The sequence below is a fragment of the Tachypleus tridentatus genome, chromosome 6 (genome assembly GCF_004210375.1).
Source record: "Tachypleus tridentatus isolate NWPU-2018 chromosome 6, ASM421037v1, whole genome shotgun sequence".
Lineage (NCBI taxonomy): Eukaryota > Metazoa > Arthropoda > Merostomata > Xiphosura > Limulidae > Tachypleus > Tachypleus tridentatus.
In genome coordinates, this window is record NC_134830.1 from 22,965,034 (window position 1) to 22,984,016 (window position 18,983).

At 31.3% G+C, this 18,983-nt stretch overlaps 1 protein-coding gene across 7 annotated transcripts in view; it reads right to left on the minus strand.

The window, feature by feature from the left end:
- Nucleotides 1-18,983, minus strand: part of LOC143252088 (ribosomal protein S6 kinase alpha-5-like) — a 126,409-nt gene that overhangs the window by 13,673 nt on the left and 93,753 nt on the right. For all 7 annotated transcript variants that reach the window (XR_013028813.1, XM_076503705.1, XM_076503702.1 and 4 more), the window contains 8 exons: nt 18,794-18,897; nt 18,241-18,391; nt 17,903-18,064; nt 15,650-15,769; nt 14,984-15,060; nt 14,547-14,691; nt 13,643-13,813; nt 7,921-8,142 (listed from right to left, as the gene is read on the minus strand). Coding sequence is in view for 6 of the 7 variants with exons in the window: in XM_076503705.1 (XP_076359820.1) it covers nt 7,921-8,142; nt 13,643-13,813; nt 14,547-14,691; nt 14,984-15,060; nt 15,650-15,769; nt 17,903-18,064; nt 18,241-18,391; nt 18,794-18,897 (1,152 nt within the window). In the remaining variant the exon portion in view is untranslated. The remainder of the gene's footprint in view (nt 1-7,920; nt 8,143-13,642; nt 13,814-14,546; nt 14,692-14,983; nt 15,061-15,649; nt 15,770-17,902; nt 18,065-18,240; nt 18,392-18,793; nt 18,898-18,983) is intronic.

Consider the following 18,983-nt stretch of genomic DNA (forward strand, 5'->3'; position numbering starts at 1 on the left):
TATTTTATTTATAATCTAGAAACTGATACCAAAATAAACAAAAAAATAATGTTCTTACAGCTTAATGAATCTTTCTTGAACAAAAATGTGTTTTTGGGATTTTTTTCTGATAAATATCTTTAGAAACAATGTAACATGTAACTAATATTTCTGCATATAACTAATACTTTATTGTTTGAAGATGTATTCATAAACAATTCATGAAATACTTGTATGGTATCATAGATTTTGGTAACAATGGTACAATTAATAATAAATAAGTATGGTAAAAATTCCAACAGTAACAATATGAAGCAGACAAATTGATGATTAAGGTAAAAAACAAACAATATTCAAACACACCAGAAAAGTGAAGCTATGTTTTATGTGCCATTTTTCTCACTATGCATTATTGTTTACTTGTTTTACCAGCAAAATTGTTTTCTTCTCTGAATGTTTGAAACATGTATACTTTAATTTAAAATGCACTTAATTAACACATTTAAATTAACTTTCTCAAAAAGATCCAAAAATATACTTTGCAATTACTTTAAAAATGTTGGTTACACAACAGACCAGTAGTCTCTCTCAATCAGTAGTCTATTATACCTACTATGCCAGTCCACAGAATTTCACAAAAACAAACAAATAAAAAAATAACATGATAGAATATTTGAATGTAAATTATAATGTTTGCTTTGTTGTTATATTTGCATTTTAATGGTCTGTGACAGCTTAGGGAAGTGGCAAGTTGGTTGCTGGTATAAAAAAGGTTAAGAAACCCTGAAGTAGATAATATTTATGTCCAAAGCAGAATTAAAACTATTCTAGTGTCTGACAGAAACTGCTTGAGTGTAATGCCAACTTGACAATGAGATACCTGTTAGTTAGGATATGCAGATTTAGAAGTTAACAAATAATGATGCATACTGATGTTACAAATATCCTGAAGGAAATAAGTTACCTTTATATGATTTACACCATGGTTTTAAATAAAGATTCAATGAGACAAATTAGAAACATGCAAGTTGTCATCAAGTTGGTAAGTAGAAGTTATATTATGCTCAGTTCCAAAAAGTGAGTTAGACTTAAGAGCATACACAGTTATATGTGGCTTTAATAATTGATACAATTATGTACTATTCAACTATCTCATTAAAAGTATTATTATTAATTATATAGATATAACTTCAATAAAAAGCTGATAATTCCTATAATGTGTTAGAATAATCTGTACAAACATTGACTACATCAAGTAAAACTGAATTAACAATTCAGACTTCTGATAATTATGGTATGTGAGGCACTTGATATATCAGTTAAACCTCTGAGAAATCAGCATAATTGCATATTAACTAACCATAGATACAAAGGCTCTGTTCAATGGATCAAGATCATATTGGAAATATAATGATTACTATAATCACATATTTACTTCATGTACCTTCATGAAATTTGACAGTGTTTTAATAAAGTATTTCTACTAAAGATCTGTCTGAAACTTTAATGAGTCAGTCAATAAGAAAGGTGAATTTCATTTTAGGAATTAAAATACTTATTTGCATTTTAAAGTTTGCATAACCTCTGAACTATCCTAAATTAATATCAAAAGTTATCTTCTGGTTACAATGTACGTTTTATCTGCAGATTTTTCTATTCAAACTGAAAACTTAATTTCCAGGGTTTTTAGAGAAGTCATATAAGTATAAAGAAAATAACAGCTGAAAAAACATGAATTGAGTAATGCAGTTCTTTACTTTCCAGTACTGACCAAAGAGCTATAAATCACTGATATTTACAGTTTAAACTTCTATTATTCTATTGAACATGTTTTCTCTTTTTATTTTACCATATACAGTAGTATTACTCCTGTAAACAAAACAATAAATCAGGATGTGAGCCATTACACTGTTTATGAAAAACAATAACACCTAATCTGAAAAGTAGGTAAATATGCAAAGCTCACAATTATATCTCAGTAAAGCAATAAGCATTGAGGAAGATTTATACTTCAGTTTAGTAATATCTACAGTGTAAGTTGTTTGTACCAAACTTAGAAAATGAAGGCATTGAAAACAAAAACATGAAAATGAGCAATCTGACATACAGGTGCATCACATAAGACAAAAGAAGTTAATATTGAGATCTTACATACTTTCTTTTGAAATTAAGAATTTAAAGCTTTAAAATATTAAAGTTTAATTTACAAACTAGGTTTATTGATATATATTCATAAAAAAATTATTAGGAAAGGTCAGTAGAATAATAATCACAGTCAGTAGATAAACTTAGTTATATAATAAAACTAGCCTGTAAAGTACCAATTTTTAGTTCAGCATACCAGGATTTTGTCAAATAAAGTGATATTACCATATTTTATATATTAGGTTTGGAAACTTTAATGTACTGCAACTGCCTGTGGCTAAACTAGCAATCACACAATGTAGCTTCACTTTCACTAACTTAATATTTTCTGACACACTTAACTTGTGCTTACTTGGTTGTTTTTTTACATACAGACAGACATATTCACTACCCACCTGAGGCCTAGAATTCCCTATGAACAATACTCAGTTAAAACTACAAAAAATACAGATTTGAGTAGTATGTCAAATTACAATTGAACTATACATACAATGTATGTCTCATACTGAGTTATTTAACAAGAGTTGTAATAATCTCTTTTAAAATAATTACTTTTAACACTTGTTATGAAAACTAAATAATTAAATATCAGATCATTAAATGAACTAAATAATAACTCTTAAAAGTCAATTAAACAGTCAACCTCAAAATAGCATAAGGAAAGAGATCCAGCAGTTTACCTAAAGGTCCATATGATAATCTATAGGTAATTGACAGTCCTCACTCAGCTCACCTACTTGTAGATAACTTAGAGAGCCAACTGAGTGATCACAAACAAGGACTAGGGCCAAACATCTCTTAATGATAGTAGTTTCAAACACACAATGATTTTTTTTCAGAATGTCATGAAGACAAAGGAACTGCCTGGACCTGTCCTAATAAAAAAAATGCTGAAAATGAGACTGTCATAACTGGGTAAGTACAATGGGATACCATCAATGACAAATATTGCAGTGGTATTGGAAAAAGTAATCAAACAACACAGTCAAGAATATGATACATATGAGAGATTTTAAAGGAGCTTTCAAAAATAACAAGATATGCAGTGTTTCCAAGATCAGTATGTTAAATCCTGTGGCAATACTTCTACAGCCCTCATGCAATACCATTATGCAAAATAGTACAGAGGCAGCATGGTTATGTCACTGCCCTATACAACAAGCATCTTCTTGCATATTTTGTCTTCTTATTTGTCATGTGTAAGATGAAAACACAAATGGCAGAGTAGTGATGATGGAGAAAATAAAATCATGTGTGACTTGTTTAACCCTATCTTTGTATATTGTGGAAATAAAGCTTGTCAAAAAGTTGAAGTGTGCCTTGTGAGTATTTAGTATAAGGAGGAATCTGGTTCTTATGAACTACCTCTAGCTGTACTAGGCAGTCTTAAACATGGGATGCAATGGTCTGATGTAGGACAGGAGGATCAGATGAACCAGGATATTGCATAGAGACTCATGGTCCCCAGATATTTAGCTTGTCTGAAGATACCTAATAATAGTGATGGCATGCCAAACAGAAGAATATGTCCAGACAATTATATACCTGAAAACAGTTTGGCTTGTCACTAAAATCATGAAACTATGACATGTCTGAATGTACAAGACAGGTTGGCTTACTTAATAAAAGACTTATTACCCTTTTGTAATTAAAAACCAGCAGAAATTTCCAGACCATTTTGTGTATCTTTAACATACTATAACAAACGTGTGAAAATTACTTTTCAGCAAATGGGTTACTTGTGCTGAATAGACACATTTTGCTATAAAAGACTTGTACAAAAATCCATGTAACATGAAGAGGTATTTGTGAAATTAATTATTGATAATGGCTGTTATTTGTGTCTATGAAAAAAAAGACTAAATCTAGTGATATATTGCCAAGATTAAATATACTGAGTGTATTGCTTTAAACATCTGAGTTCACATTACTGAAAACTAGGAAACATATTACTATCATTAATGCAACTTACTGTTTTATAATTTCTTGTTTCGGGGTTTTAGTTACAAGAAATAATTGCACTAGCAAATGAAGAAGAACCATGTTACACAGCTGCAACAGATGCAAAAATTTACCATCATGGAAATAGAGTTCATCCTGGTTCAGTATTAGACATTAAACTTCCCAACTAAAAGTCAGCTGGTAGAGGTCTGAAATAGAAGTTTCTTGCTGGTTTAGCAGGAGATGAGGAAAAATGGGATAAGTCCAGGAAAAGATAACCAATCGATGCAAACAACTGATGATACTATGAGCCCTATAACTTGTGTCATGGATGCAGAGATATACAACAAAGATGAATGAAAGTGGTTGTAGTGCCAATAATCGTGGAGAAAAAAGTGGTAAATTCTATAATGAATAATTGTTTGTTTTCATTGATAATTGTTATGATGCATACAAACAGTTTACCCATATCAAATGTATGCCATTTGTAAATGTAGTCAAGTATTCATCTGATCAAATGGTGTAACAAAATTTTCCAGGTTGATGTCCTGAGTTCCTTGGGAAGAATGTTAGGGATTCTGTATAAAGAATGTTTAAGAAATTGGGGATTTTCCATCCGTGGTTCGGCTTCAATATAAAGGGCAGAATGAACAAGCAAAAATTCCAAGATCTTCCACTGTAAAGAATAATTATCAGTATGTATATCTGGTTATTTTCAGATTTAATCAATTATTATTTTGGTATAGTAAATATGGTAAAAACTACCAATATAATTATTTTTAAACAAATATGTACAATTTATGGAACTTTGTGAAAAATAAGTTCATTGAGTAGATTGTGCAGTGAAAACAACAATTCAGAAAAGGGTCACTTAGGTAACAACAAATAAGCCTGTTTTTAATATCTCAATGACATACAAAGTTTATATAAGGTTGTGTACCTCATATTTAACCCCATTACCACATTTATAAGTCCTATTATATCCTTAAGTTTATGAACTTCCCAGTGTTGTGGAGATAAGATTCAAGCTTTGTTAAATTTGAAAATGTTGTTGTAAATTGTAATAATAAACTTTTTAATGATTCAATAGAAAAGAGTATAGACAAATCCATCCCAAATGTGAAGATGCTGAGGTTGAGTGTGGATAGCAGAAACTCTTAAGCATGAATCAAGCAAGTTGTGGATACCCATTTCTAGTAAATATATTGACAGATGGAGTGATGCACTTGGATTGGTCAAAACTGTTAACTATTATACGAAATGAAATACAACAATTTAAATGTACAGAATATAGTATAGCCAAATTTGAAATGTATTCAAGACAAAAGTAAAACAGAGAAAACAATGACATCACTGCTAAATCATGTACCAATTTTGTATCAGTTTCATACTGCATAAAACAAAATATTCATTTTTGGCATTAACTTAGGTCAAATTCATAGTAATTAATTTCAAGAACATTGTTTTGGAATATTATTATAGTCCTTGGCATAAAACAAAATGCAAATATTAGACTTTACTTGAGATTTTATTGATAGCTTCATTTGTCTGTTATATTGATTTTTTTAATATTTATAAGCAAAGCTATTTTGAAACTACCCAGAACACCCACACCAACTCCCACAACAATACAGTCAGATTCGGATGAACAGAAACCATAATTATAGAGATGACAAATGTACAATTTGTTTTTTTGTAATTTGTAATGCTGTATCAGTGATATTCAATAAATATTACTTCTCACTTATTTTCTGCAAATGAATATACTGAAAGTATTCTGGACAGAGCTGCAAGGTACTGTAGGTACTAAGTAGGGGTAGAAAGCAATGGAAGGTAGTTGTCAGAAGGGAGTTACATGTTGGTATTTTAACATACCAAATTAGATGTATAGTAGGAGTTCCATCATGTAATATTACTATGCAGTAACATTGTATCTGACATTCCACACTTTTACGTAAAAGTTATGTAAATTATCTATGTAATATCTGTCAAACCATTATGTTATTAATACATATTTATCATGCAAATGTGTTTGCTGGAAACAGAGCAGAACCCGATAATCTTCCACTTCCACAAGAAAGTTTTAGTCTTATATTCTGTGACCACCTTTAAGTTGCAAATGAGTTTGACATGAACAACATTAAAGAACATAAAAATATGGAGGTGTAAAGAACAATAAATATTTCATGTTGTGGGGGCTGTCTACAAGTCCATTCTATTGTAAAGGTTGAACATATGGCCAAGTGGTGACTTGACATGGGACAGAATCATCACAGTAAAATGGATATAAAGCTGGTCATTACATCAAATGATATAGCATCTTCTGCTCTAATAGGTCTGTTTTATGTTGCTGTTATCTGCATCAAAGACACAGACAAACAACCAAAGTGGAAACTGTGTATGATGGTATGAATGAGGAATAAGAAGTGGGTATTGTACAGTATCACAAGTCTGTTAACCTACAACATATGAAGAAATACTGCAAGCTGACAATGTACACAAGGGAGGGATATTACCACATCTATGTCAAGAACCAAACAAGAGATCTCTATGACAATGATACAATACTAAATTCTGTTTGCACTGACCAGATAATGTGAGACCACAAGAGTTGATGGCCAACTCTGGAGGAACAATGTTTTTCATTCCCAACCTTGTATGCTTGTTTAGAATTAAGCACAAATCTACATAAAGGGCTATCCATGTGCTGCCCACCACAGGTATCAAAACCTGTGTTTTAGTGGTGTGAGAGTGCAGACATACTGCTGTGCCACTGAGGGGCCCAAACTTGTCACAAAAAATAATGCAGAAAGTACTGTATTCCTAAAGGTAAAACTTAGGCAGAATACTTGAAAAGCCCACAGCAAAAAGGAGAGAAAAAAATCAGTTTCATTGAGAGAAGATTCATCTCACTCTTCACAAATGGATCACATTTGCCATCTTCAGTATTTTTATACACATCTCTGTACTGAGTTAAGGCTTCATCACATCAGTCTATTAACAAATTGGTTACAATTTGGCAGTAACTGTTTGCAAATCTATACAGACTTCTCATTTTCATACATTAAGGGGATAAAGTGCTTTATCCTTCTTACTTTCATTGAAAAAGTAAGCATTCACATATAAAAATATAATTAAAAACACATATAAAATAGTTTAATACTGTTTTAAAAATCTCTGAAAAAGGTCTGTTTTTAAATTTTACAGCCCTTCAAATGGCCAAGGATTTAAGTGTTATATTCTGCTTGGTATTAAAAACTTTTATTTTAGCATCTTTCAAAAACTTAAATTGCTCAAGATACAAAATTTCATATATAATCTCATTTTTAAGTATGCTAAATTCAACTTTTTTTGGCCTTGTAAAACATCACTTGATGCCCATTATTGCAAATCATCAGCAAAAGCATTAAAAATACTAAATATTTATATACCACTAAATCAACACTTTTGAATAAATCATATAAACTAGAACAATGTTACCCACTGCTAAACTAATTGTTCTGCAAGACCAGAAGCATACATGTGGACATGACTGTAATAAATCAAACATTTAACTTACCAAACACATCAGAAAAAATTCACATTATTAAACATATCAAATAAATTATAAATAATTAAGAACAATAACCAGCATCAATACATCCAACAACTGAACAAGTCAAGTAAAGTTACAAAAGTAACAATGATGTTACATTCTTTCTTATAAAATAAAATTTTATTAAGTCATATAAATTAGTAAAGAAAATTTAGAAATAAAAGCAGCTGGAATAATAAAATAATGCCACTGTTTAAATGTTTTTAAAAGTTCACATTTAAGTGTACAAATGACAAATAAGACACAGTAAATATATTTACCAAAATAACTCCAAGACTCCACAAGTCACAAGATTCATCATACCCTTCTCCACTTCCAGCTGAGGCCACTGCTGCATGTTTTAAAACTTCAGGTGCAGCATAGTTTAAGGTGAAACAGGGTGACTGCATTGGTTTATCACATGTCATTGGTTTTAGACGAGCAAATCCAAAGTCCACTATCTTAATCTCTGCTTCATCACTTTGACTTGTAAAAAGAAGATTCTATATAGAAATACAAAGGTCACTTTCCTTAACACAAAAATATAAAAAATGAGAGTGTGTGTAAAATATTTTCAGAAAAAAACATTGTATGCAATATACAGGCAGTGATGTGAGCATAATAACAAAAAACTTTTGTTATAGGATTTTAAGAAAAGGAAGATTTCAATCAATGTCTCAACAAGAAAATTTTAGTTAATCAGTTTTGAATGTAACAAATGAATGGATTAATTTTCTGTTTAGCACATTTTGGTATTTCATTCACACATGTAAATTAAATACAATACCAGGGCATGCAACCTCTTTAATAATAGTACCTTAGTAGCACCTAAAAATACCCTGGGTTGACTACCTGTATACCACCTTATAAAAGTTATAGAAAAATGCTGAGGTAACCAGCATTGTTTTGAACATAATTTTGTTATCTTTGCAAAAGGAAATGGGCTTATTACATACAATGAACACATTGTTAAATATTTTATTTTGCAGAGTTCTTATACTTGACAACAAACATCATTTCATAATATTTCAAGGATTTTTTTTCCTCTACCAAAAATGTATTTCATTAGATACTTACCTCCTCTCACAATGATTCAACTCTGAATCCAACACCAAGCTACTGGAAACCAACATGCATACAAGGGTAGGATGAAAGATCCCAATCAAAGGGGATAATGTAATTTAGGCAATTCACACTGAAGCTGTAACAACCCCTCAGGTAAACCCATACACAGATGGAGCATCAGACTGATGCTAACACACTATCATTAATATTGACCAAAATTTACCATTTCACAAAAATTTTATTTTTGATGGGATTCAGTATAGAACTTTGATTTAATTAGTGCAGGCCTTATCCAACTGAATTGAACCCAATTGTTTCAATACAGAATAACATTATAAAAGCAGAAAAAGATAAGTTAAAATCAAACAATTTAAAAAATATATTACATTTTCTTCTTGTGAAATATTTATGTAGAATGGAGGGTTAAAATACATAACTTCAGCAGATAATAAATGTGATAACACACAAATACACCACACATTTTATGTTTTACATGAATTTGTTGTTGTTGTTTTTATCCTATTAGCACAAAACCACATAACAGGCTATCTACACTTCATCCACCAAATGGAACTGTACCCTGGATGTTAGAACTGTTAAGTTCATGTTTAGATACAGAATAATATTAGAAAAAATAGTTTATAAAAAGATAAAAATGAAGAAGTAACATGTATATATATATATAAACACACACTTTATTACATATTCTTCCTGTGAAGTATTTACCAATTTAACTAGATTATTGGTATTTTTAAATAATAAGTTATGTACATGTTTAAAAACTATGCTTACTCCAGTAGAATGCAGGGTCTAAAATATATAATTAAACATTTTGTTATTTAGCACTACACATATTTAGAGGCTTTACCATTAACTTGATTTTTGTTTGTTTGACTATTTGAGTGAAAACTATGCAGTTGACTACACAGTAGGTGTACTCTATGAAGTCTATGAACTCACTGCTGAACAGGCATACCATTAATTCTAAAATATGAAAATAACATAACTAAATTTAAAATACTAATGCAGGAATTCTCATTTCATTGAAAAACTTAGAAATTTTATTTGAAGCAAGAAAATGAATTCTCATCATCGTCTAAATTGGAAAAATAAAGTAGTGATCTTACATTTCAACTGTCCAGGTAGATATAATGAGATGCACTAATTAATTATGTTATTAACTGTGATGAGCTGAAACATCTTGGATAATTATAATTGTATTACAACTATTTTCAGTAGTCATTATAAAAAAGTTACAATGCATTGCACTATATATTGTATTATTTAGAATGTAGAGCATGTTACATTAAAATGGTTATGAATATGCAAATCAGTATGCCACTAATAACCACAACTAATATAAAGTTGCAGTAGAATGGAATGTATAAGAACTACATTTTACCATTGCTTGAAATTTCACAAGTAACATGATTCTGCCAATCAATTATTGGTTTTGGGAGTGAGTATCTTACAGCCCCTTGCATCTCAAGATGTTCATACACTCAGATCATAAATACGAGTTCATATCACAAATTTAGAATTTTTGTGACAGGAACATCCTTTATACTTAATGGAATTGGAAAATGTAGTAATATAAACAAATTTACAACATCAATTCCATTCAGAAAGAAGCAGGCAACAAGTCATACAAAAGTTGGGATAAACACAATGCATCATCTTGTAACATGTGACAATCCATAAACACAAAGGTCAATGGCAAAAGCCATCTATGGTTATCAAGCACAATACAATCAAGAAGGATCTCTATATGAGAAAATGACACAAGTCACATGTACATAAGTTGATTCTATAACATATCCATTCAACCACCACATACCTCAAGCAAGTACAGAATGAAATGAGTATTCATGTCATTCTACAAAAAGAGATATCAATCAATTTGACTGTTGATATAGTAGACAACAAAGACAAGAAACAAGGGAAAATGTGATTAGACAGGTTGGATGGGAGGAAACATTGGAATAAGGCACAGGATTAAGATGGTACAGAGGAGTGGGCCAAACAGACTAGAAAGTGGAACCAATTCTTAAAGGAGAAGAGAGAAGAACAGCCAGGGTATAAAAATATGGTTGTGCATACCATGCTGTATGTGCAATATCCCAGCTGACATAAGAGTCTATTGTGGTATAGATGGGGGTAAAGATGGCAGATAGAAGGTAAAAAAATACAATAAAATGAGAAACTGCTCTCCCAAGCCATCATGAACTTGATGATAATGGAGAAGATGGCTTGGGGAGGTGGTTAATATCAATAGTGAACAAAATAGGCTGGCAACTATGGCAGGCCAAAAGAAGAAGGAAATACATCTTAATGGCCAAATGAAACAAGGAGCATGAGAAAGTGGCTTAAAAGGAAGTAAAGTCAGAGCATGGAAGACTACAGTAATGACCCAATCTGGAAGGGAAAGACACATAGAAAGCCTCTGAATCTGGAAGGAATATACGAGCAGAATGAGAACAAGGAAAGATAAAACCCCACAGTAACTAGAAAAATGGAAGGTATGGGAGAGAAAAAATCAAAAACCAGAAAGTGAAAATACCAAAGATCTATTTTCAAAGAGCCAAGTGAGAAATTCTACTACTTGAGCCACAGAAGGCCAGTCAGTAGGAAATCCCCTGCCACTTGACCATTAAAGAAAGACTTTCCACCTGCACAGGTATATTCACATGGAAGAAGCTAACAGGGAGGTAACTCAATGTGTGTAGCCAGATCTTCTTGCCAAGGACTGGACAAAATCCAAATATGAAGACATAGGATGGGGAGATTGGAATTTAAAGCAAGGGATTGAGGTTGATGCAGAAGGGAGGCAAAGAAAGGAAGAGAGACAGATGGTGAGAGGAGTACACATTGGAACCTTGGAAATCAAGATTGTGCTGGCCAATGGAGTGCAATCTGGAAGATCTGACAAGTGGAGCATACCAAAGAAATCACCCAATAAAGCAATCAGATGGAAGGGTACTCATAAAAGCATGTGCAAGACCAATCCTACCTAAAGACATCAACAGCCAGAGGAACAAGTTACTAAAAGAGAGACAACCATGTACTGAGGCCAAAGGCAAACATATCCAATTAGGTAAAACTCTCTCAAGTGCAAAGGTCCTTGAAAACGAGTGGATCAAATGACCACTTTGTGGGAGAAATTCATTAAAGGCATGAAAGACAATCTGCAACTAGATTAAAAGCACTTAGCACACATAACATGCAATGAAATAAATGTCATGTGCATGGGCCCAATACAGAAGATCCAAAGTTCAAAAACAGAGATCTCTGGGCCAGTACCTCATTCATGGTTGATAAAAGCCACAACTCTAAAGCTGTTTGAAAGAACCACTACCAAACACCACAAGAAAAGAGAAAGGAAATAATGTAACGCTTGACAAATCATGAGATAGTCTCATCTGCATACTAACAGTCTGAAGCTTCTTGGTAATTGATCCAAGCCCTTCAACCCTGTAGGGAAGCAACCATGAGGAGATGCATAAATGGATGCGAGAAAAGAAGTGGCATGCCCACTACATGCTGACTTATGAGTTTATTACAACCATCACTGCAGGAAAGTAAATTGTGGCAAAAGAGGATACCATACAAAATTCTGTTGTGAGTAGTAAGTGGCCAAGCCAAGAGGACACGATGAACTAAAACGGTCCATGAAACAAAGACTTAAAGGAAAATGTAGACTATGACTGATGCTGGTGTTGAAGAAGACTTCCAGGTACACAAGGATTGGGTGGGTTGAAATAAGAGCCTCTCTAATATAAACAACAATCTTCAGAGTTGCTACAGAAAGAAGGTGATGAGTGTGAGCAGTTGACTCCTGCTTGGAATGAGTTAAAAGGAGCCATAAATCCATGCAATCATTGAATAACAACCCCAAAGTCTGAAAATGAAGAGTAAAAGCTTGTACAATGTGGCAAAACACCATGAAGCTGAAGCAAGTCTGAAGGAAGAAAGGTTGGATCCTATAATAATTGACCACCTAGAGCAGAACAGCAGATCAGTCCATTGTCAGGTTGCCTGCACCCAAGGCCTATGCAAAATGCTAGTCACTGCTCTAACTCCTAAAGTGGTAAGGTGACCATCAAAGTGCATTGCACAGAAAAGTTTCACAAAAGTCAAATGCAGAAATAAGCATGATAGCAATTAACTGGTAAATAAGAAAAAAACAATCTGTTGAACAAATCAAATGAAGTTTAAAATGAACCCATTTGTGAGGAAAACACAGTTAAACATGTAGCAATAAATAAAAAAAAGCACACCTGAACCTGAATGCTACCAATTGAGAAGTGAATGTTCAGTAGAGAAGTATAGAAGGTGTCACATAACCATGCTATGCTTCTATTGGTTGATGAATGAGACATGATAACATGCATGATATACACCTTGTAATATACTAATTCCAATTAGGAGGAAGCACAAGGCTTGTGGCATGCTTAATGGAAACGTTTTTACATAGGGAACAGCACTGAACAAGAATAGCTAATCTTGTGAGAGGAGGTAAGTACTGTATTGAAATCTTAAATTTATTAGTAACAATGTAAAAAAGTAGAGAAAAAGACCAGAATGAATAATTTGTTGATCCAAAAGATCAGACAGATGAACCAATGATCCAAAATTGACTCAACCCCCATCCAGTACAGGGGAGACATTAAGTGAACAAATGAGTGTACTTAAGACACTTGCTCAATATAGTTACAAAGTTAGTAACTATATAATTTATCACAATAGTTGACTTTGGTTATGTTTAAAATTTTGTCATTTAATGTGCTTTTTTAAGCACAGATAGTATCTCTTTTTCATTGCCAAAACAATGCACATAATCTCATATTACTTATACACGTCTCTGCTGAAGTTCTCATAATTGTTAAAAAATAGAAGCACATGTTTAATACATAAACATAAAACTGAGATGCAGAATACCTCTGGCTTCAGATCCCTATGAACCACTCCCCGTGAATGCATGAAATGAACAGCTGAGACTAGTTTTCGGAATATGTGACCTGCTTCTTTTTCTGTAAACTTTGCTTTCTGTCGAATCCTTTCCAACAATTCACCTCCTTCCAAAAGCTCAAGTACAACAAAAGTATGAACCTGAAAAGAAGTAGTATTTAACTAAGCTTATGTGTATTTATATATGCTGTACCAAGTATTATATACAGCTTATGTGTAATTACATATGCTATACCAAGTATTATATACAGCTTACACTATTACAGCACACTTAATTTCAGCATCATTATAATGCTGGGAAACTTATTACATACAATCTACACAGGTGCAGAATAATTAATGTCTTAAATTTACATGTTGCAATTATTCAGACAGTACTCTTGATTTCAAAACGTGTGTCTAAAGCTCTAGATGAAAATGTGAAATGATATTATGATATATATATGTATAAGATACTACTGAATAAATAAACTGTTTAACTTGAAATGACTTGTTTTGGGGGAGTATAAGTAAATATGATAAGTACTGTTCTAACTTCTGGCACACATTGAATGTTTACCTAACTCTTTCATTCCACAGCTTTCAAGCAGCAAGGTTTTATTTAACTTATCACTTAGAGATGTTCTTTAAATTTTTTACTTGTTGCTTGTTAACTATGGTAAAAAGGAAGATATTTAAATTACAAACAAATATATTCTGGTAAAAAAAAATCTCTATAATGGATCCAATTCAAATGAAAATAGTTATAAAAACACTTACATAAAACAAACTTTAAGAATCAATAAAACAAAAACATTATTTTTCTCTACACTGTAACAAATATTTAAAAAATGAACTCTGAAACACGGAATGATATTTAACAACTCTTGCTTACTTCATCGTGGTATACTTCATGAAACCTGACTATGTTTGGATGACCTTGGCAGTACTGAAGCAGACTAACTTCTTTATCACTGTCAACCTTTCTGCTGATAATCTTCACAGCATAATGATTCCCTGTCTGTTTATGAATACATTTTCTGTCAAATAATTGTAGAATAAATATTAATGACACCAACTTCTGTAAGTAGATTATTATAACTCCAGTACAAATTATTACAACTCTGGTCAGAAAAGAACTGTTTTACACCTAATTAACAAGGTTTTATATAAAACAATATTATAAGACAATCAAAATATGCACAAACAGTTTTGTTTAAAAAATATGTATTACGAGAAGAATAAAAAGTATATATAAAAAACACTTAAAATGTTTATTTTCTTTCCTTCAACTAATGTAACAACATTCACTGGTATTTATGTTGCACTCACCTACAAACAGAAAAACTACCATCTCCAAGACGACCTTCCTTAATAACTACTTCATACTTTTGGTAGAATGGAGAGTTCTACACAACAACAAAAATTTATGTCAGCAATTCTGCGTTTGCAGTAATCAGACATTCTGTTAATCTTCGAAACCAAATGCAACTCTGTAAGTTAATAATTCTGCATTTACAGTAATTAATTACATGATCTGCTGACCAACAAAAACAATTACAATGTTTTGTGTGTTCATATGACTGCACTTGTAAAAACCATATATTCTGCTGCTGATATACATTTACAGTAGTCACAAATACAATTCCATTGTTAATAACTGCATATTGCTCAACTTTAATTCACTCTTTCTTCACCCACACAATTTATTATTAGTATCAATACATGCAGATTTAGATAAAATTTATAAGTATGAAAATGATTAAAAACAGTACACAATTGTTCTAACTGAGCAAGTTAATAAATATTAAATGTTGAGTTTGAATGAAAAACTAAAAGACATTCATTGTTTTTGAACAAAGTTTCATAAATGCACAATGTCAAATTAAAACTTCAATGAAGATTAGATAGGAAGTGAAATATTCTAAAAGTTTTTCCTTGGTTTGGAAAGTTTGCTAAAATTTAAAAATGTTAGAACTAATCAGAACTTAAATTTACCTTGAACTTCGCAGCTAAAAGTTGTGACACACTAGGTTTGTTCTCAACAGATCTACATAGTAGTTCATCACTAATCACATTCTCAGTAAACATCACAGATGGAGCAACATACGAATAACCCTGCAGAGAATGTCCACTTTCCATTACATTTAATTTTTTGTTGTTGTATAATATTTTGATATTTCACGAAACTAGTAAAAAAAAAAGACATGCAGTAATTGTTATTACAGAAAGGGCAAAACAAACAACAGATCAAGCTAATTTTTACTATTGTATCAACAGAAGTTAGTAAAGAAGAAAAACAACCGAACAAACTACACATAATTATGGTAATTTTGATTGCAACTAAAAACGTATTATTTTAGACTCTTATATATCAACTATTTGGAACCAACAATAATGGGAACTGTAATATGAAATAGTATAAACTCCATTAAGTTTGTTATTTAATGTAAACTTGATGTAGCTTTATGTTACACTCTACCGAGGGTTGGAGAAAACCCATGTTAATTCCAGCTGGGAAACTGAATAGCTTCAGTCTCTTTCATGATGAAAAAGTGTAAAAGTTGGTGTACATTTAAAAATTACAACCTATATGAGGTCCAATGGATGTTTAGGAAATATAATCAAACTTTTTCAAGAAACTGCTTAATTTGAAATGGTTATCCAGCATGAACAAGGAGTTATTGCACAGAGAAGATATAAAACTATTCCACAAACATATGCATCTCCCAATACCTTTATAAATGATGAGAGAATCAGACTAGAAAAGAACTTGCTGTATTTATCTACAACAACTTGAACATCTATATCAGTAAATAAAGGAATCACTTGTATCAAATATCCAAAACATTTCCAAAGTGAATACATGCATCACTGGTATCAAATATCAACATAACTACCTCACTAAATAAAAGTATCAAATATCCTCTAATGCTTCCTTCCAAACCAACTCTGAGGCAATCCACTTCAACATACACCATAATATCTTCCTCCAATATGATAAAACTACACAACAAATTTAACAAATTAATGACCTTTTATACTTCCACAGGTTTTATTAAACTGTACAAGACCAGGTCTAACATAAAAATCATGACACTGTTGTAAATCAAAGCAAGATTGGATTTCGTATATTGAACAAATGAAAAACTACAACTTTAACTGGAATATAATAATCATAATTATACTTCCATGTAAGCTGAAGCAATTTATTGTATTAAATTACAACACAAAATTTAATCAAAAATCTTGAATAACTGTTCCTATATTATAATAATTAAACTGAGACAAATTCACATATAATGTTATACTGTTGGGAAAAGTCACACTTTAACTAAAAATTAAAGGGAAGTTTTTATTTCCAGCTTTTATGCAAGATGTCAATGTAATAAAATATGTGTTGACAACTGAACAAATAATGCAATTACACTTTTATTATCAGACCAAATGTGTTTTGAAACATTAAGAATATAACTTCTAAATTAAATACTAAACATACAAAAGCTGAAAGAACCTTCATGTAATACAATATATAATCTGTAACTTTATTTTTCTGCAGTAAAACTAACATATTCTAATGCTAATTTTATTTATGTTAAATAAACCTTATCTTATTGGGGTTTGATCCCCATAAAGAACAAAGCAAAGATAGCCCATTGTGAAAAACATATTAGGTATCATGAATACATTATCAGTGATGAAAAGTATATATGCAACATTAGTTTAATTACAAAAACAATGAATGATTATTAAATAGAGTATAGAGGCAGATGTATTCATTTAACTCACAAGGAATATAAGGGGTAATGACAGGCTTAGTAACAATCATTATGGAAGTGTGCTAGTTATAAACAGACTTTTGTAAAACAGTAGTTTAGATTGCTTAGTTTTTACCAGTTTGATTATACTGAAAGAGGATTCTCAGTTCCTGAAGGCAAATTAAAATGTTATTCCTTTTAAGTATACAACAACATCGAACTAGTATTACACAGATTTTACTTAATGGTATGGATCTAAGGTTTATCACGTATGTCTGTTAAATGTTTTCTTCTCCCAATGGAATACTTAACCAAACTGTATGATACTTACTACAAAATATTATAAATAGCATGTCCCTCCAAACTATAAAATTGTGGAATCTTTATTTTTACATAAAGTTTGAGATTTAATGTGTGCAGTTGCACTCAATAGTTAAAAGGTTCCAGGTTTTAATCATGATGTGTTCATACAAGGAACAACCACAAAAGTTACCTTGAATATTTTTTCCTCATTTGGGGGAATTATGGCTGGTGAATCTGCAGCAACCATTGATGTAAATTCCTCAGCAAAATTACTTACATCTAGTTCTCCACATATTCTGGGAACAAATGGAGCAGGGATTTGTTTTTTTGAGAGTTCATCCCAGTTTAAATTCTAATAAAGAGAAAGCAACGTAAATCATCTTTTTACAATAATAAAATCATTACTGTATATAACCAAGCTCTAAAAAGTCTGATATTAAGTAATTATTTTGTATTAATAGAAGCAACTATAGCTAGTTTTTTTTCTGATAAAACTTGTGAATAATAATATGGAATAATTAAACTAACTCTGAAAAACCTGTGTCTTTTGAGTTCCAAAGCATCATCTGGTCCTCCTCCAAGTCGTTTCCTTGGATTTTTCATCAAAACACGGTGAATGAAATCTTTTGCAGCTGAAGAACAGTGTTCTGGTTGTGGTGGTTGTGAGTAAAGTATTCTTCTGTAATAACATTAAAATATTCTTAAACTCAAATCAAATTTTCTCATTACATTCATAGGTTCTAAGAATAAAAACAGAATAAAAAGTATAAAACCAAATGTTCAATAACTCAAGCATTTTATAAATTTTGTGAACTTCACCAAACACTGCCTAAAAACAGGAATTACAATTAAAAATATCCTTAAAATAATCCTAATTAGAAACTTTTTCTCACTAAAAGGTTTTAGTAGTTATGATTTGCAAGTTTATAAATTTTATAAGATTTGCTTAAAGTTTCAGATGAAAAATTGGTGTATTAAAGATGAGAACTTTTTGATTACATTATGATAACATTATAAAAAGTAGAAAATTATTTGTATTTAAATTAATAACATAATTAATGAAATAAAATTATAAACATACTTAGATATTTCCAACTGAGAAGTTTGGTCTCCTTGAGGGGTGAATGGGGAATTTCCTGTCAGAAGTTCATAAAACAGCACACCAACACTCCACCAATCAACACTCTAAGTTTTGCATGCCAAAGTAACAAAGTTATGGCAACAATCAAACAAAAATATTTGGTTTTTCAAGTAAAAAAATAAACAAACTA